Below are 19,708 nucleotides of genomic sequence, written 5' to 3'. Positions count from 1 at the left end.
TTTCCAGAGGCTTCTTTGTGTGCGCCTGAATTTTGGTCAGATTATAGATTAGTATAAAAAGTTTTGAAAATGAGGTTACATTACTACATGGAGTGATCTTTTTAGTTTAATAGATGCATATTCGCTGCAGAGCAGAGCAGCGAGATGCTTTCCTAAAATGTGCTGAAGCATTGTCTTGAGTGGCTGTGATCAGCTCTGGCGGAATGCAACGCTGCTGTGCCCAGTAGAGATTGTAACCTGGTTACTTAAGTGCACATAAATGTGCAGAGAAAAGGCCATGGGATTTCGTATTTACACGCCATATTTTTTACAGCAGTTTACAGGCATTACTGTTTACCAATAGGAGTAAGGACTAAACCTAAGCTTTTCAGAGTCACCTGGAAATTTAACTTTTGTATCTGGTTTCTTTCATTGTATTGGTACTTGCATGAGGGGGTGGGTGCTATTGCCCTAAGATAATATCACAGTGTTTCAGGGTATTTATGACATAATGATATTCCTGAAGACAGAACTCACATTAGCTGTTAGCGCTCCTCGTACTCAACTGGGTGCGTCTGCTTGCGTGGTGCAATAAGATTTTTGGTATTACCTCCCTTTGTTATTACAATCTTCTTGCACTTCTTGCATGTTTCCGGGGTTTGTTGTACTTCAGATCTGTTGTAACCAAGCCACTTCTGCACATTTCCATATTTCCACATGCTGTTGTCACTACCCTTTTTGAATTAACTCCAGTGCCAATGTTATACCGGTGTTATCATGAACCATATGGTATGCCACAGCCTTACTTGCATAACCCCAGTGTTTCACACCTTTTAAATTCCATCAATAGGATACCTTATTACTTTCTAGAATGAGTTGGGAGACACAAATCTTTTGTTGTGGGCAAAGTTTGACCTCCAGGCACTATTTTGGACAGCAATACTCTCTGACGGGGAGTTAGATCACATAGACTCTGCGAGGACAGCCCAGCTGAACGAGAAATTGGCTTTGTATGATCAGATTGGGTCTCATTGTCTCAAATAGTGTCCACATATGACATATTGTCTGCCTCCCTCTCCCCCTCTACCACACGATCCAAAAATAAAAATCATTTGCTTCCCCCCTCAATCAAGGCCACATAAGGCCATTCCTCTGTCCTCAGGGTTTAATGTAACGGTCATTTGTTTTTAATCCCAGTTCCCCCTCTTGTGCTAAGTCTTAATCTGGCCTATTACACTTTATACAGGTCTGCACTGTCAGCATGAGGATGTGGGTGTGTGTATGGGGGGGTGGGGGGGACACGCAGACATTAGATCATACCATCTGGAGCAAGAAACACACAAACACAATGAAGCAATCCTTGTTTCCCATGGCACAAGGAGGGGGAACGATGTTGATAGAAATGTGGTCTGTGGGTAATTTGTGACAGAGAGTGAGCCTCTAATTTGTTCAAGATAGAAAGCGATAATTAGGTGAATAAAATGACTACTCCGTGTTGGAGGGAGAGAACAAGAGAAAGGGATGATTTGTGCCAACCTTTTCACTCTGCGCCGACAGTGTGAATTTCACTGGACCGTCTCTCTCATCGGTGTCAAATCTCCGAGAGGTGTGGGTGACTTACTCCGCCGTGTGCATGTCTGTGTACCCGCACCAGTGTGTATTCTTGTATCTGTGCACAGGCGTTTGTGTTTGCGTCTCGTCACCCTGGAGCCTGTCGTCCTCTCCTTTGACCCTGATCCCCGTCACCTGTCCGCTCAGATCACACACACACACACACACACACACACACACACACACACACACACACACACACACACAATTGCTGTGACCCTTTCCTGGAGTTGAAACCCAATCGCAGTTGCCAACCATGCAAAACTTGCCAGCACAGCAAGGTTTTGTTTTCTTTTTGCGGGTGTGCGTATGACTCGAAAGACCTCCTGTCAACTGTAAGATGAACTGAGGCAATTTTTTGCTTGATGCTACCATATAAAGAGACCATTAAAATAACTTTATACACTCCTGGCCTTGTGGGTTCAAATGAAAGTCACACAGATACAGCCAAGGAAGCATGGGTAGAATATTATTTTATATTGCTATTCTTCTGAAGCTTACCAAAAGATGAATATTGTGTGTGGGCAGCGACTGGCTGTGGTGTGAAACATTAACCATAGTAAAACAGTGACAATATGAACAGACTCAGCTCGGTGTCCCAGCACATTTGCTTTGAATGTACAAAAGCGAACCAGCCTTATCAGACCATATGCATAGTTTCTGTGTTTGACAGTGGCTCTTAGGGACACGTGCTCATAACCCCAATTTTAATTATTGCCATGTTACGTCAAACACCACCAGGAAAACTATAAATTTCAATGTTACTAGGAAAAGCATAAGTAATAGTCAGTGTTTTAACTACAAGTTTCATAAGACAGAACATGGAAGAAAATTGCAATTAGCTTTCCTGAAAATGTCCATCACTTATTTGTAATCAGTGCTTTTGCTTTTACTTTAGTCACAGCTTTCCGTGCATATAGCAGTGGACATGTTTTTTTTTTTCCCTAAAATGGTGTTTATGGCTGTCAAATGATCCTACAGTGCAGCTTCCAATGACAGCTTCACATTGGTTTAAAAAGCTTTACATTTGTAAGGTTTGTTGAGTGCTAAAATGTTCTTCACCTTCCTTTTCTTTAACGAAGTCCACCTCGCTTGTGTTTATCTTTGAATCCTGGGAGATCCTGGTCAATATTGGCTGTTCATTCCTTGTTTCTTATCGTAACGTTGCTATCAGACTTAAATGCAGATTTTGTAACACCCTATGAGTTGTGCGAAAGTGCTGCTTTAGCTCTATAGACCAATTCTCTTCTGACTGTTTTTAATCCATAATAAAATCTGAAGGCCCAAATGGCTGTATAATCTGGTCTAGCCTGCCTGAATACAGACAACTTGGACACTTATTCAACTTAAATGTAATAGTTATTAATTGAAAACTGTGTTGTTTTGTGGTGGATTTATGTGGATTTAAAACCTACAGAAATTTATCAAAAAGTCATTAGTAATTTTGTTTCGTGTCGCTCAGCTGAACTATTCTAGATAAAATTAACATGAAATAAAAGGCTTTGTTCAAACCTCATCTGTCCTTAAAAGCTTTGACTGTTGCATAGATACAAAGTGGTGAGGATAGCTGATGGTCACTTTCTCTTACTTTCTGCCTTCCAGTCATTGTGTCCTCTTATGCTTACACATTGCCTTCCTTCTTCTCAGGAGTCCAAGTCATCTGGCCGCTCCAGCATGCCGCGATGTCGGAACTCCGTCGCCACGACCACATCAGATGACCAGCCGCACATTGGTAACTATCGGTTGCTAAAAACCATCGGCAAGGGCAACTTTGCCAAGGTCAAACTGGCACGACACGTCCTCACCGGAAAAGAGGTAGGCATGCATGCGCACACACGCTAGATTGATCTCAACGCTTTAATCTATTCTTTGGTTCCACTTGCAGAGTGAATGACTTTCTGAACTTTAGAGTTTTATCTTTAGCCACTTCGGTCACATTCTGGAGAAACGCTGTACTCTTGACTCTTTATTAACTAAAAACTGCCTGGTCAGTGTTTCAATAACAAAGGCCAATTTCAGAAGTAGAAATAGAGAAATTTCTGTCTTAAAAATTGAGTCAATCTAACACCAAACTGCTTTGACTGTTCTACTTAAAGCGAAGCTACCATGATAAATTGTTAACAGGTGAGCAAACCTGCTGTAAATGACAAATAGACTCCAAATGACTATTTTATCACCAAAACTGTTTAGAGTAGAGAAGAAGCCTAAGGTTTTTTTAATTAGCCAAGATGGTGAAAAGTTAAAGAAACAAACAGGCACACATTGTAAATGTTTAGCTAATGTTGAAAGTTGAATCTTCCTTCCTGGTTGCTGAGGATGGCGGGGTGTTCACACTGTGACACGCAGTAGGTCTGCTCTGATCCTGGCCTTGCATGGCTGTGGAGACGGTACATCTGCTGCAGGAGATTAGATCACCATTGTCAGCTTGAATAGAGAAGCCTAAATGTCTCCGGCTTACTGTGAATTCCAGATGTGATGTAACATGGTGGTCTGTCCCTTTAAGGGAAAACCTGAGTCTACACTGAGCCCATGCCAGGCTCTGTCTGAGGCCCAGTCAAGTCAACTCTCAGTCTGTGTTTGCAAAAGAAAGAGAGAGAGAGAGAGAGAAAGAGAGCAAGAGAGGGGTGGGCGGGCTCTGTCAGTGTGTGACAGCTCTGTGCCTGACACCCTGATAACACTCCATGTGACTCGCTGGCACACACACACACACACACACACAAAGAAAACAAGGCAAAGTCAGAGGGCATGAAAGAGTCAGACAGACAAGCACAACCAGAAAGAGGAGTGGACGAAGGGATTTAGTTGGCAGTGAAAGAGAAGAACGGGAGAGAGAACTAGACCTCCCCATTCTGTGTCCTTGTTGAGATAATTCTTTGTTTCCCTCGGCTTTCTCTTCTCTTGTTCTGTTTCATCTATTTTTTTTATGCCTCTGTGCCAGTGACAGCCATAGTCAGAGACGTTATGTTTTCAGGTTGTCTGAATCTCGGTGCTGTAAATACGTCTGTCCGTCCCATTCTGTGAAGGCAATTCCTCAGGAAAGCCTGGGGAGAGTTTCTTTACATCCGGTGGTCTGTGGACTGAAGGATGAGCTGATTACATTTTGGTGGTCGAAGGTCAAGGTCACTGTGACCTCAGAAATTGTGTTTTTGGCCACAACTCAAGAATTTATATGCTAATCATGACAAAATTTCAGACAAACGTCCAGTAAGACAAAATGATGGTCAAAGCTCAGTTTCACACTGGCATCATAATGTTCTGCAAAAACACTTTTCTGGTCATCATTCAGCACCACAACTCAGGAAAAGAAGGGGAGATAGCGAGCATTTTTCACATTTGGTCGGAGACTGAAGTGGTGACACTCATCATGGTTGGAAACTGCGGTGATTGTATTCTGTGCTGCCGGCTTGAAGATGTGTGCGAAGCATCCACGTCTTACACTTTGTAGCTTCTTTGCAGCAACAGCCACACTGAAGTATTGTAGTCCATGACAAGCTCACTGGTTCTGCTGATATTGAGCTTCAGGTGATTGTTGTTGCACCGTGTGATGAAGCTCTCTATCAGTCCTCTGTAGTCCTCTGTAAAAATAGTCTCTAATCGAAGACAGCACGTTTTTCACTGGAAAGTGAGTCATACATGTCAATATCATGGTAACTACCACTTCACCAAAAAATGCACTTGATGCCTTTTATAAAATTCTGTCAAAGTATTCACTATAAGAGCCTGGACAGACATAGATGTAAACCGTAACTTGACTGGTTGGCAGAGGCATACAATGGGGAGGCGGTAATTCTAGTTCTACTTCTCTCACATTGAGTCTCTCCCATCTGTCTGTTTTGCTATTTTTATTTCACTCTCCTTCTTATTTCTCTCTCTCTTTCCCTCTCTGTATTTTATCTCTCTTTCTGTCTCCCTTGCTGATGTCCAATGTTGGATTATGAACTATAGACCTCATTATGGCTTGGGTATAAACCATGGTTCAGCTCTGTGTGTGCGTGTGTGTGTGTCCCTCTCTATTATGCAACTGTCGCCTGCTGTGATTGTGTGTTTATCACTTAATGCTGTGAGATTGTATCGTTCTGCTTGTGTGTGTGATGTCTTCAAAAAGATAGCAGTGTGTTTGTGCCTGTGATGGCTGTAGCTGTGCAGGTTTGTGTGAGCAGGATGCGTCAAACCCACTGCAGCAAGTGTAATTAATGAATAAAAGTGCAATAATAAATTAACACATTCTTGTTTTTCTTCTAGGTGGCTGTAAAGATCATTGATAAGACACAGCTCAACTCCTCCAGTTTGCAGAAGGTGGGTCTCCCTGTCGCTCTTCCTCTCTCACATACACACTTATGCACACACCCCCTCACACAGACACAGGCAGAAAGTCAAACCTCAGTTCTTCTTATCCTTTTTCTCAGAAGTCATTTTCAAGTCTTCCCCTGCCCCTTGTGTCTCTTTATTCTCTCTCTCTCTCTCTCTCTCTCTCTCTCTCTCTCTCTCTCTCTCTCTCTCTCTCTCTCTCTCTCTTCCCCTCTCTGTCTGTCTGTCTTTCTGAAGTGGTCTAGTTTTCAGAGAGAGTTTTAATTACAGGAAACAAGCTGCAATTACTTCTTTTGATCGTGGCAGGGTGGGGTCTGTCCACTTACACGCACACTCTCTAACCCCATATGCTTGTGAACTCAACACACACACACACACATACACACACACACACACACACACACACACACACACACACACACACACACACCAAACACCCATGCATCCACAGACATTAGGCATAGAATACACACTTGTGTGCAAACACAGACACACAGAGCGCATGACAAGAAAATGTTAAGACATAGCAAAGACAGTGACGGTGCCAAGACATAAATCCAGTAATAAATGCTGAGACACACACTTACATTGAATGTAAAGATGTCTGCAGATGCAAATCCATGCGCACAAGGACCAGAATTGGCAGGAACCCCTGACAATGTTCCCTATCAGGTCTTGAAGGATTATATTTTTTTTCTTATTGTCAACAAATCCAATGTAAAGAGCAAAACCAACACTGTGTTGGTCTGAGTTTCATACCATCTCACCCCCAAGCTCATTCATTTCTGCTGAATCTTTAAAAAACGGGTCAAAAATAGTGACAAAGGCTCTGTAATTTTCTAAAACAGCTGGACACTGTAGTTTTTTATCAAATGTTACTGAAGTAGGTGTAAACCGTGTGTGTGATGGGGACTATTTTCAGCCGTAGATTAATGACACATTGGGACAGTGTATGTGAGAGTCAAAATGAAGCAAAAATTCCCATATTTCTAGTATTACAGAAACTCCTGTGTGACAGTGTGACTGAGTGATGTGTTTTTAATATGTTTTGGACAGTCATAATGCTCTATGGCACAGAAGAATAAGCTATATCAGGTTTTACGGCACTGGAAATCAATACAGGTGAAAAGGACACTTGTTTTCGTTATGGGCTTTTTTGACAGTAAGAAAAACTCTTGTGTTTTAGGCCAGATTTGTAGTTGTGCATTAAAGATATACTGCGTTGTATTATGATACACCATTGTAGCTACACCGTATGCTACACCGTAGCTGATGTATGGCTCCTCAAATTTGAGGAGACAATTGTCTTTGAAAAAAAGACTGAGCTTCACAGAGTTCTGGCTAGCTTCTAATGTCTGTCCACAGTTTGTCTTCCGAATTAACTTCCAATAAGGTTAGTTTGACCTTATCTGCAGACTCAGAGATAAAAACGTCTCCTCATGCTTTTCCACAGGAAGAGACTGGATGGCGTTGAGCGAGTCTGGGTTGAATCAGTACTTCCTATGTTGTATTTTGACTTGTGTAACACCTCAGAGTTTAAAAGCAGGCATTGTTTGTTTAACTTTGTAATTCTAAATCATACCAGTCCCTAGATTTTAACCGATTTTGCCTCGGTTTCTGTGGGTATGTCATCACTAACCATGCTTGTTTTTGTTTCCCCTCTAGAAATTTGACCCACATGCTCATAAACAGGAAGTGACTGTTTTCAGTGTCATTTTACCCTCTACAAATATTGATTCTGGGGTCTTTGCACAAATAAATTGCAATTCTGATGGAGCACATACATGCAACATCAATTGATATGAATTTGCACACGTGAGGAATATAAAGGAAACACAACAACACAGGCATTCACGCTGACAGTAGCGTGTATCTGTAGTGTGTTTGACACAGCTCTCCGTGTGGTTTGTTTTTCACAGCTCTTCCGGGAGGTGAGGATCATGAAGATGTTGAATCACCCCAACATAGGTGAGTCACACTGAAACGTGATTTTCAACTCTGTCGTCACTCACTCACCAGATTTAATTGGTGCTTCAAGGTCATGTACTCAAGCCAAATCATATAATGTTTTTTGTCTCTTCGCTCCTTATTTTCGCTTTCACTCTGCCCTGGCCTTTTGTTTTCTCAACTCTCTTATGTCCACTGCTCTTCCCCCCCCCCCCCCGACCCCAACCCACTGTCTTTTCCTTTCTCTCTCCACCTCCAGTCAAGCTCTTTGAGGTGATAGAGACAGAGAAGACTTTGTACCTTGTAATGGAGTACGCTAGTGGAGGTAAGTGCGTGTCACTGTGAAATCATTCCCCCTGAGGCTTGGCACTCTGTATGTTACAATGAAATGGTTCTCAAATAAAAATGCTCCCTCCCCTGCTCTTCTGTATTTTGTCAGACACATGCTTTTTTTTACTTGATTTGCTTCGTATTTTTGCTTATTGAAAATCTCAAACCGAAAACAATGTAAAAATAACGATGTTGTTAACTTAAAAAATAGCTTGTTTTAAATTCGTATATTGTAAGTCCTTAAAATGATCCCATCTTTAGTCCGCTGTGCCCGCACTTTGTTTTGAAAGGACAATACGAAGTTCAGTGTCCCATTGAAAAAATACTCTGGTTTTAGGGAGACCAGTATCAGATTCCAACACTAAATCTGTTCTCCTCCTCTTTCTCTCGTCCCCCAGGAGAGGTGTTTGATTACTTGGTGGCCCATGGCAGGATGAAGGAGAAAGAAGCCCGTGCCAAATTCAGACAGGTGTGTGTTTGTGTGTGTGTGTGTGTGTGTGCGCAATTTCGAGGGACAGCCTTATAGTGATTTCATTTTGGATTCAAAACATGAAGCAGCTTTTGCTTAATTTATAAAGAAGTGCCCAGTTTATTTTGGGCTGTGCTACAAAAATAATTGTTGAAATAAAGCTTATAAAACAACACAGAACATGCACCTTATATTTCATTGTTTTCGGTGATAGATCCCTTCCTCATGATAGATCCCTGATGAAATCCTAATGAAGAGCTCTCAGTGTCTTTTACTTTGTTGTCTAACCATTTCAACCCGTCCATCTCTCACTCCACCCCCCCCACTCTCTCTCTCTCTCTCTCTCTCTCTTTCACTCATTTTCTCACTCTCCAGATTGTGTCAGCAGTGCAGTATTGCCATCAGAAGTGTATAGTACACAGAGACCTCAAGGTGAGAACACACACACACTAACACACTATTAAATTAGATGTGTCAAAGCAAAGGCAACTTCTCTCTCTCACTCTCTCTGTCACTCTCTTTCACTCTCACTATTAATTTTCAAGTCAGGATTTGACTTTTCGACCTGAAATCCTGCCCCTATGAACAGGCAATCAAGAGGTTAATCACAAAGGTGATATAATGTCACTCTGCTTGAGCAAGGGCTTAAACACACACACCCATATGTACACACGCACACACACACACACTTGTATTTCTATGCAGTTCTTCTATTGTGTCCCCAGTTGGAAATCACTCTCCTTCTGCTTCTTGATTTATTTTTCCTCGTGTCCTTGTTTCACATTCATCATGAACACACACACGCAGGTCTAATGCTTCTAGGTCATTTTGGTTCATAGTATTATTCAGAGTTGTAAATCCTCTTATTATGGCAGCAGGCGGACCTGTAGACAAGACATTATCATGATTACTTTTACAGTAACCATACAGGAACCTATAATCTCAAAGTTGTTTTTCCCCTCATGGTTGTTTTGTTTTAATAAATGTTTTCAATGCTTTGACCAAGGTCATACCTTATTTTCTGCACTTCTTGGAGGTAAAATGGTTGGCATTTACAAAGAAGGCAGTGTGGGAAATGAGAGATTTCTAGAGGACAGACAGTTTTTCATTACTTTAATGCGTACCATCCTGCACATTATCCTAATCACTTTTGATCTGTGGATTGTAATGTGAAATCCGGCACACACTTAACTTTTGTAGGTCTTACACTGCAGGAGCAAATTTTGATGAACCTGCATTTCACAGCCAGACTAAAATCACTCTGTTTGGGTCACAGGATGAAAAACCCAGTACGCTGTAGTCATGTTCTTCGTGTGTCCTATACTGCTCTATCTACTACATTGGTGCCCCCTTTTTTTTTTTCTAAAACAGCAACAGTGTTTCCCACCAATTAAGGAGACTGTGGCGGCCCTCCACAGTCTCGTTTGGGCCCGCCACAGTCTCGTCCCCACCCCCCCCCACCCCCCCGCTTTCCACCCTCCTCCCCACCTAAAAAATAATAATAATAACCAGATCCGTCAGTCAGCCGATTACACAGCTGTAGCCTACTCTGCTCTATAGCCCGCGAGCGAGAGCGCGCGCGTGAACACACACGCACGCGCCAACAGGTCGCGTTCATAGACGGTCCTACTGTCTGCTGCATTTGGCGCGATCCGCATCCATACAGTCTATGATCCATACATGACAGCAGGCCGGGACGGCATTTCAAGATTGTGTGAGGTAAGTGTAACTTCCCTTTTGGGCAGGTATCAAGTTCGATAACGGAGCAGTGTCGGCCATGTTGCTGATCTCATTGCACCAGTCAACTTCTAACATACCAAACAGAGTCTAACTTTCCGCTATCCCTCGTGCTGATTTCCCGGTAGCTAGCTACTTGTCCGCTATTTCTCCCTCTCCCGCTCGCGCTATTTCTCTCTCTCATCCCTCTGACGTTTGTGCTCTCTCTCTACCCGTTTATAAAAATTAACATGAAATTAATTATTTAATATCTCTCGTCGGCGAGAAAGAAAAAGAAAAGAAAAAGAAAAGAGGGATCCGACAGCACTGAGTCAGTGACTCTGCCACAGCCTTATCGGTGAAGAGGGGTGAGGTTATGGCTTAAAAGCTGTGGGGGGGCAGAGGGTGCGGCTGCCCCGGGCCCACGGTTATGAGGGGGCCCATCGCAAGGCTGATGCCGAAAAAACAAAAAGGGAAAGTCGGTCTCTTACTGCTGTATTTGTAAAGATATAAGTGTAAAAAAACAAAAAAAAACAAAAAAAAAAAAACGGGGAGAAAACAGTCTGAATCAGAGCGTTTCTGAAGATTAAGAGGACATGCCACCTCTCTTGCACTGTCTGGCGATCTCTCTCTCTCTCTCTCTCTCTCTCTCTCTCTCTCTCTCTCTCTCTCTCTCTCTCTCTCTCTCTCTCTCTCTCGCTGTGCGTGTGTGTGCATCTGACAGAAAGTGACATCTGATTGAAGTGCGGGCGTCTGACCCAGGTTTGAGCAAATTATTGGTAAAATCCACGGCGCTGACCATGGGCCAGAGTGTGTCAGTAGTGTCACAATAGTGTGACACTCAGTGTCAAGCTGCCTGAGTCTTAGCTGACTATTGGTGCAGCATACATGTGCCAAGGTTATGGACAGCAAGTGTTCTTTGTTCATCGTTTTGTTTGACAGTGAAGATTGTTCACATGATTGATGTTAAGTTTTGTATGCTCTAAATGAATGAACGAGTGAGTGAATGAACAAATGAACAATTGATTGAATGAGTGAGTGAATGAATTAATGACTTTGTGTCATGGTTTTTTTTTCAAGATTAAATTTGAAATATTCCTGATATGCCTTTGTATGTTCTTAAGGATGATACCAACCTGTTATGTTCATATACAGCAATTTATATTACATTCAGTGGCCTCAAAATGCCCTAAAGAGATACATCAGGCTTGAAAACGTACACACACACCCAACCCCGAGGGTCAGAGACCCTCCCACCACAGTCTCCTAAAATCCTGTGGGAAACACTGCAGCAACATCAAAGAGTTTCATTTTGTTCTTTGGCCGTCTTAAAGTATTGATGTTGGTCGGCTCTAGATGTTTAAATCTGTAAATAAGAAGCCGATGGTCATTTACTTCTCAGGTCAGAGCCTAGAGATGATGTCAGTGTATTTAATGTGCATGCATGGTCTCATGCACACTCAAACACACAGAAGCCGCAGAGTATTCAGAGCAAGTGAAAAGGAGAGTGCACCTGTTGCTAGGCAACCCCAGCCTCCTTGCTCAGTGGCTCACTTTAGGCTTTAGGATACAAACGCACACACAGGAATAAAGTGTGGCAGGCCCCAGACCATTACTGTGAAAACCCCCTCTCTCACTCAACAGTGTCCCCCCAGAGAAAGGTGTTTCAGACAAGTGTCTGTGAAATATGTTATCTTCAAACTCATTTGCTTGTCAGAGAAATTCTTTGTCACACTGACATTAGATGAAGGGCCTATTTGTTAAATCCTAAACCCTTAAAAAGAGGCACCTGATTTTGAAAAAAAAAATATATATATGTGTGTTTTTATATATATATATATTAAAAAAAAAAACAAAAAAACAAAAAACAATCTCACTTCACCATATCTCACTCTCACAAAGCAGATCTTAGGTATTCGGATTTTTAGTTCTGGGCACATGTAATATTTGGTATGTGTTTGTCTCCACATCCTCTGGTTCACTACATCATAATTATATTTTCCTTTCCTCTCTCCCCCACACTGTCTGTCTGCAGGCAGAGAACCTGCTGCTGGACGCAGACATGAACATCAAGATAGCAGACTTTGGCTTCAGTAATGAGTTCACTCTGGGGAACAAGTTGGACACATTCTGCGGCTCACCGCCCTACGCTGCCCCGGAGCTTTTCCAGGGCAAGAAGTACGACGGACCCGAAGTGGACGTCTGGAGCCTGGGGGTGATCCTCTACACGCTGGTTAGCGGCTCGCTGCCCTTTGATGGACAGAACCTCAAGGTCAGAAAGAGGAGCGAGAGTGTGTGTGTGTGTGTGTGTGTGTGTGTGTGTGTGTGTGTGTGTGTGTGTGTGTGTGTGTGTGTGTGTGTGTGTGTGTGTGTGTGTTCATGTGCATTACATAAGCAGATGTCTGTATTCTGTGAGTGTTTGTAGTATTTGTCATGCTGGTTTCGGTTCCCTCTGCTCTGCAGAATGCAAAAACTAAACTCGAGAGACGCCAGCCCCAGTAGTTTGTCTTCAAATGGGGTTCAGTGGCATGACACGCCAAACGGGCACTGAAACCTGGCATTTTGTTGTTAAGCAGAAACGATTTAATGCTTTCTGTGAACTATGGTTATTCACAGTTATTCATACCACCTATCGCACTGTGCATTCTGTCGGCACCCACATGACTCACTGTGGAAGTGCAGACACATTTTGGGTGGGCGATATGACATCGAATATGATGGTATTGATATTAACATGCCTGCAAACTGCCGTCCAGCTTTATCTAGTATGTCTTTGCGCTACCTCCTGCTGTCAGGAGTTTTGTTAAACACCTACATTACTGGTCTTACTATTTATTTAACAGCTACTGTAGGAGCCTCAGTGTTTTCTCATTTCACTAATAAAGAGTATTCTTTTTTTATGATGTGTCAAACTGATGCACTGACAAAAATTGTACAACCCAGATCATTTACCATGAATGTGAAGAGCTTTTTAACTTTGAGTCATCAGTGACTTTATTTTCACTTTTTCTCCTGCCTACTTGCGTTTAACTCACTGTTGAAACAATTAATTTTCTTTCCTTTTGGCTTGAATGAAGTGCATTTTACATTGATAAAATGATGGCTGGTGGCTGTTTCTGGTTAAACAAGAAGGATCTTACTCTGTAGCAAAACGGTGTGTCGCTGCAGAGATCCTTTCCATAATATTGTCATACAGAATATCAGTCTGAGCCTGTGAGTGGCAAAGACAAACACTGTTAGTGTTAAGTGGACATTTATTGACAGTGCGTAAGCTCCGCTTTATGGCTGCCAGCTACAGAGCTCTCACTCAACACTGAAGCAATTTTCAAAAATTGTTGTCTTTATTAGTCACTTGGACACAGAAACATGGGAAATATGACGAATAGATTCCTGGGATATTGTAGTGTGTGGATAAAGGCCACTGAAGTAAATTATAAATGCAATGTGATGCTGTGCAGTACCTTTCTTAACAGTTGCAGTATTTTGAATTTATCTCATGAGTTGAATGTACGACAGTTGAAGAAAATCTAATATCACCATCTCCAAAATACCAGGAAGTGCATGAATAATAGCTATTGTTAATATCACCCAGGTACTATACCTCCACCATGTTAGAATTGTAGCTTTTTGAACCATTAATCAGCCTGTGCTCAGATGAATGCAGTACTTGTTTTACAAACTATTAATCATTGGAGGCTGTAACCGTAGCTAATGCTTCTGCTTGGCTAATCAAGCACCTTTTTCACTTTTTCATAGACCTTTGCTTTCTGTTAATTGTTGGGAACATTTGGATCATTCATGGGAGGTTGCTGCCCTTTTACAGAGCCTGTGGATGTGAGAGAAAAGGATTATGTGCATGTTTGAAGGTGGATTTTGACAGTCTGCTGTTGTTCATCACCAGGAACTGAGAGAGCGCGTGCTGCGTGGAAAATACAGGATTCCTTTCTACATGTCCACGGACTGTGAGAACCTGCTCAAAAAGTTCCTCATCCTGAACCCCTCCAAAAGAGGCAGCCTTGAGGTACACTGTGCAGCATTAACACACACACACACACACACACACAAAAAAAAAATGTCAATTCAATTAGAACAAGATTTAGAGTCCCTGATATTGAACTTGATAAAACTTACATATGGGAAAATTTGATGCTGCCTGTAGCACGTATGCACGTACGCTGTCGTATACTGTGTATCTGTACTAGCTTCACCAGCTACATGTGAGTTTGTTGCTGAAGTGTAAAGTGCTTTTTAAAGGAATAGTAACTACTTGTTAGTTGGGAATCTATGAGTTGCTGAATTTATTTTCACTAAGGGTAAATGTACCATAACTGGAAGTTATTACCTGAAGGATAGCGACAAAGAGATATGGTGTATCGCTCTTTTGCTGAGTAACAGGTACTGCTTGCTAGTTGAGTTTCGGATTTAAAGAAAACCTCTTAATTGTGGCTGTGGCTTGTCTCTGCTTGACTTGCTAAGTGTTATGGCATCCCAGTAAAAATACAGAAAGAAGACTTAACCTTTAGTGTTAAAATCCATTCATGTTGCCGTTTCATTTGCACCTACCTTAAAGTTGCTGTGTGACGCGTCTACATTTGTAAGCAGCCGACACATTGATATGGGTCACTTGCTCTGTTGGTATCAGTGTAGCCTGTTTGCTAAAGGTCACACCCCTTGTTCACTCACTAAGATTCATTTGCATATTGAAGATAAAACACACCTGCCTATGCCCATTAGAAAAAAAACAATTAATTGTCAAGATGAGTTGATTAAACAGATGAATAATGTAGAACTAATTCATCATGTTAAGATGAATTCTGCATCTTTTTTCACTGTTGCCGACTTCATCATTTGTGCTCACCCCTGGACCGTCTCTTCTCTTTTCATCTCCTCTCTCATTCCTTAACCATCCCTCCCTCTTTTGCTTTTTGCCCTTTATTGTCTTTGACATCTCGTGTCTCACTGTATCTGTCTATCTGTCTGTCCGGCTTGCTCCCAGCAGCAGATAATGAGGGACCGGTGGATGAATGTGGGCTACGAGGAGGAAGAACTCAAACCCTACATCGAACCCCAGCCAGATTATAAGGACCCCAGGAGGACAGGTAAGCACAGAAACATACTCAAAAATGATAAATGTGTTCCTTTCTTTAGCCATGCACAGACATACTTGAGTACAGATGGGGTTTTTTTCTACTCACACAAAAGGATAATTTATCCTAAGGAGAATTGTGGACCTGCAGGAAAATCAACATTCTAATTATAAACTGTTTTGCTGTGTGCAGATATCATGCTGCAGATGGGATTCTCTCAGGAGGAGATCCAGGACTCGCTGGTGAACCAGAAGTACAATGATGTGATGGCTGCATATCTGCTACTGGACTATAGGAACTCTGAGGTACGCTGTTTCTTTCTCACACCTACACACCTTTATTTTCCTCAGTACCATGCAGGTTATTATTGGTTTGTCAAACCTCCCTTAGCTACAGTTACACTGATGTTATACAGTCCATTGTCAAACTAATCAGCTCTCATCATTTTATCCAGTAAAATGTAGAACTTTTTTTTTTTTTTTTTTTTTTTTTTTTTGCCTTCGAGCCGTCAGAACATACAATTTGCTGTCATCTGAATTTGATCGCACATATTTATGGTCCAAGTTCTATTTTCAGTTCTTTGTGTTTGTAGTCACACCACAGTCGCTCTGCATCATACACACATGCTCAGATTTGTTTTCTTTCCCCCCCACCTCAGCTGGATGAAGGTTGCATCAAGCCCCGGCCAGGAAGTGATGTAAGCAACATAAACGCCCCCTCCCCGTCTCACAAGGTACAATGAGAACACGTAATGTCTTCTGCTAACACATAATGACGTCTCCCAACTCCAGCCAGTGACACTGACTGGACCTCATATTTGTACCAAAAACACTCTGGGAACCTGCTCTGGTGTAGGTATTGTTTAGGGTTTAGATAGCAGACCTACATACATGTGATCTAGTTCCCTGGATGCTTAAGTCTGCCACAGTTGTACGTTTTACGTGTGAACGGCTCTATAGGTTAGCAGTAGCTGTGAATACAGCTCTTCTGCGAGCATACTTTCATCCCTGTGTGTGTGTAAATACTCTGCGACATTAAGAATACCGCCTGTGTGTCCATCTTCCTCTTTAAGGTACAGCGCAGCGTGTCGTCCAACCAGAAGCCTCAGAACCGCAGAGCCACCGACCAGGGTGAGATTGGTGTGTGTCGGAGGGGAAGGGGGCAAAGTTGGGGACTGTTTTAGGGGTTTAGGAGAAGGAAAATTGGATGCAGATGGGGGATCAGATTGAGACGGTCAAGTGCCGATAGCCCAGGGATGGAAGCAGTGCCAGCAGGCCGTACAACCTGCTGGTACATGCTGGGATTGTCTCCAGTCCTGTCTGAGGAAGAGCCTTGTGCTTCAAATGCCATTTTTCTTTTATTCTGTTATGTAGGCAACTGTAGCCATGTTGTGGAAAGAGAGTGGACAGAAAAGGAAGAGAAAATGATGGAAGGCGACAGGTAGAGCAGGATGGGCTGGTGAAGGTGCCCACACCGCTCTGCGCTGCCTGTGTCATTGTTTTCCTACGTGGAGAGCAGTGGCACCCAATTAGGCAGAAGCCTTTCACTCAGATTTCAAATTGTTTCATCTTTGACCTCGGTTTTCACTGACCTTTCGAAGCTCAGCCATTGAAATAACAGCTGTATGTGAAGTAGCCAGAAGCGACACGTGCAAGCAGGGAGGTAGTGAGCGATGGAAGAAAAGCTCATACTTTGTGTTTCACTGTTCCCTGAACTCCACAACACAATGTTAAAAACACTGTGATCTTGCTAGGAAAAGTACTGCACAGGAAAATGTCAATGGTCAGATGGGGCTAGCAGGTTTGTGAATAGGTATATAGTTTACAAGGTTAGCTAAATCTAATGCTTAAGTTTGCTCGGCCGTTTATATACATTAGCATTGCCAGGCAGACAAAGTCACGAAGGTTATGTTTCATATTACAAGCAGAGCTGGATAAACAGTACACATTCAGAAACTGCCACGGCTTGCTTTTGAAATACACTCAAATGCATTGTATATAAAATGGTCTGCAACTGTTGCTTTTATATCTGAGCTGTGCTTTGCCTCTGCAAGTGTCTGCACTATGATCTGCACTCTTCCTCACAGTGAGCTCAGATCAAATTTCTTATCATCTGAAGGCAGCTTTCAGGTTGAAGAAAGAGAGATGGGGCTGGGTGATGTAGAAGTACAGTAGAAGGGAGAGAGGGTGGGATAAGATTGATTTAAGTGTGGGGGGGTTGGTTGAGTAGATAGAATGAAAGAAAGCCACCAAAGAAGATGAGGTTGATTTCTATTAGAGCTGGGTGATGACAGGAAAATGACAGATGAGATGATAATGCAGATGGAAAGAAGAGGGGAGTTGTCTCAGCTAGTGATGGCCTTTCTGATGCACTCCTTGTCTTTGTTTCTCCAGGCTCCTCCTACTCTAAGAGAGGGGGTCAAGCAGACAACAGGACTGCAGTAGAGGACTCTGGCAGGAAAGGCTCATCAGGCAGCTCCACTACCAAGGTGCCGGCCAGCCCTCTGGTCTCCTCTGACCGCAAGAAGAGCGCCACGCCCTCCACCGTGAGACCAAACGCCCACTGTGCTGACATGACATTTGCAACACCACTTTGACTTGTTCCAATAAGCACAGCTGTTTCTGGATCTGTTCTATTCAAATGTTAAAGCTGTGACAGTGTGACAGTGGAGTTCAGCCACCATTCATTTCATTATTTACACCTGTGCTTTTGCTACTGTGACATGTCAACGTGTGTTTCATGGAAACGCCTTTTCCATTTTCTCAGTTTCTCCCAGCTCCAGGTTCCAGGTTCAGGGCCATGTAGGCATGTAGAGACCATTTGCTGTCTCTGTCACTCGCCTGTTAATTCAGCCAAGACTTTTATTAACATGGACTTTGGGCATGTCCCAGTATATCTCAGCCTGAGCTGATAGCTAATCTGTCAGGGTAATGGAAAACACCTGTGTGGGAGTGCAGGGCCTTTAAATGATAATTCAAGAAAACTGAGGTGAAAACAATTTCAGAATTGTAAAGGAAAAGGAAATACTCTTAAGGCGTGATTTGGCGAAAGTAGAATTAAGTTGAAGTCACACGTCTATGCTGATCAGGAATCTTGCTCACGGCTGTTCCAGTAATATTCGCTCACCTCATCATTTCTCCGTCCTCTGTCCACAGCACTGACCTCCCACACTCTTTTGCTCTGTCCTTCATCTTAACCAATCCTAACACTCTTCTTATTTTCTTCCTCTCTCCCTTCAGAATAGCATCCTGTCCACCGGTACTGGTCGCAGTCGGAACTCTCCTCTGACTGAGAGAGCCACGCTTGGCCAGGGTATCCAGAACGGCAAGGACAGGTAAACACACATGCACAACGTGAAAAGAGACATTTTCAAAAAGACAAGGGCAGGTACGGTCACATACAGTCGTTCTCACGTACACTCTGTCTCGTCCCTGGCAACTCAAGTACAGGCAGCGCTACTTCCTCACTAACACACATAATACAAACACACTGACCATGGTTTGTGAATGAAGCAGTCCCACAGCTGTCTCAGTGACTGAATCCCAGACCTTGGCTGGTACTCTCCAGAGCTCTGCCAGCTGGCTCAGGGAGGCCAACAGCTTTCCACCAGGGCGGGGTGAGCCCTCCTGGACGAGAAAATCAGGCTCCCTTGGGAATTTAGGCCAAACCTCCAGTAGATTACAGATTACCGTGATGGTCTGATTGAGGCCTGCCAGTCAGAGCAGAAGCAGGGTTGGATGGACACACATGGACATGCTGGTTGACATATGCTGACACACGGAGACCTAAATTCTTCTTTAAACTCTTATTCTTCGTTCTGTACTTTTCCTTTGATAAATGTTCGTTCACAAAGAGCTTTGACATCCACAAATCAAAGAAATTCTTGCCCAAAGTCAAACCACAAATAGACGGGTAATAATAAAGGACAGTAACAAGCGATATTCCCTCCCTTTTCCCATTTCTCCTTTCATCCTTCTTAAATGTAATTCATCGTTCCAGCTCCCCTTTCTTCCACAACCACTTTAAACAATTCCAGTATGGACAAAACAACTTTTTGTCCATATAGGAGTCACTTGGTTTTGGATTTGTCGCCCTGGGAGCATAAGCCTCCGATGATGAGTACGGCTCAAACGCATCCGCACATACAAACGTGCACATCACTCATGCTTAACCAGTCACATGCTTTGTGTGCTTTTTCATAAGCATTAAACATCAAGACAAACTCTAATCCCTACTGTGACGCAGTGTTCATTGTCATTAC

General features: G+C 42.8%; 1 protein-coding gene across 14 annotated transcripts in view; it reads left to right on the top strand.

Annotated features, from left to right (window-relative positions):
• mark2b (MAP/microtubule affinity-regulating kinase 2b) overlaps nucleotides 1-19,708 on the top strand; it is a 52,743-nt gene that overhangs the window by 15,384 nt on the left and 17,651 nt on the right. For 7 of the 14 annotated variants that reach the window (XM_076724310.1, XM_076724308.1, XM_076724304.1 and 4 more), the window contains exons 2-15: nucleotides 3,238-3,405; nucleotides 5,833-5,886; nucleotides 7,818-7,866; nucleotides 8,105-8,170; nucleotides 8,574-8,644; nucleotides 9,020-9,076; nucleotides 12,396-12,632; nucleotides 14,262-14,381; nucleotides 15,357-15,459; nucleotides 15,640-15,752; nucleotides 16,106-16,180; nucleotides 16,520-16,586; nucleotides 17,841-17,992; nucleotides 18,687-18,781. In XM_076724310.1, the coding sequence (XP_076580425.1) occupies nucleotides 3,238-3,405; nucleotides 5,833-5,886; nucleotides 7,818-7,866; nucleotides 8,105-8,170; nucleotides 8,574-8,644; nucleotides 9,020-9,076; nucleotides 12,396-12,632; nucleotides 14,262-14,381; nucleotides 15,357-15,459; nucleotides 15,640-15,752; nucleotides 16,106-16,180; nucleotides 16,520-16,586; nucleotides 17,841-17,992; nucleotides 18,687-18,781 (1,427 nt within the window). The remainder of the gene's footprint in view (nucleotides 1-3,237; nucleotides 3,406-5,832; nucleotides 5,887-7,817; nucleotides 7,867-8,104; nucleotides 8,171-8,573; nucleotides 8,645-9,019; nucleotides 9,077-12,395; nucleotides 12,633-14,261; nucleotides 14,382-15,356; nucleotides 15,460-15,639; nucleotides 15,753-16,105; nucleotides 16,181-16,519; nucleotides 16,587-17,840; nucleotides 17,993-18,686; nucleotides 18,782-19,708) is intronic. The other 7 variants (XM_076724313.1, XM_076724307.1, XM_076724311.1 and 4 more) reach the window with 5 other exon arrangements.

This window comes from Chaetodon auriga, chromosome 24, assembly GCF_051107435.1.
Source record: "Chaetodon auriga isolate fChaAug3 chromosome 24, fChaAug3.hap1, whole genome shotgun sequence".
NCBI lineage: Eukaryota > Metazoa > Chordata > Actinopteri > Chaetodontiformes > Chaetodontidae > Chaetodon > Chaetodon auriga.
Note: the sequence above shows the minus strand (reverse complement) of the source record. Positions and strands in the feature narration are given on the sequence as shown.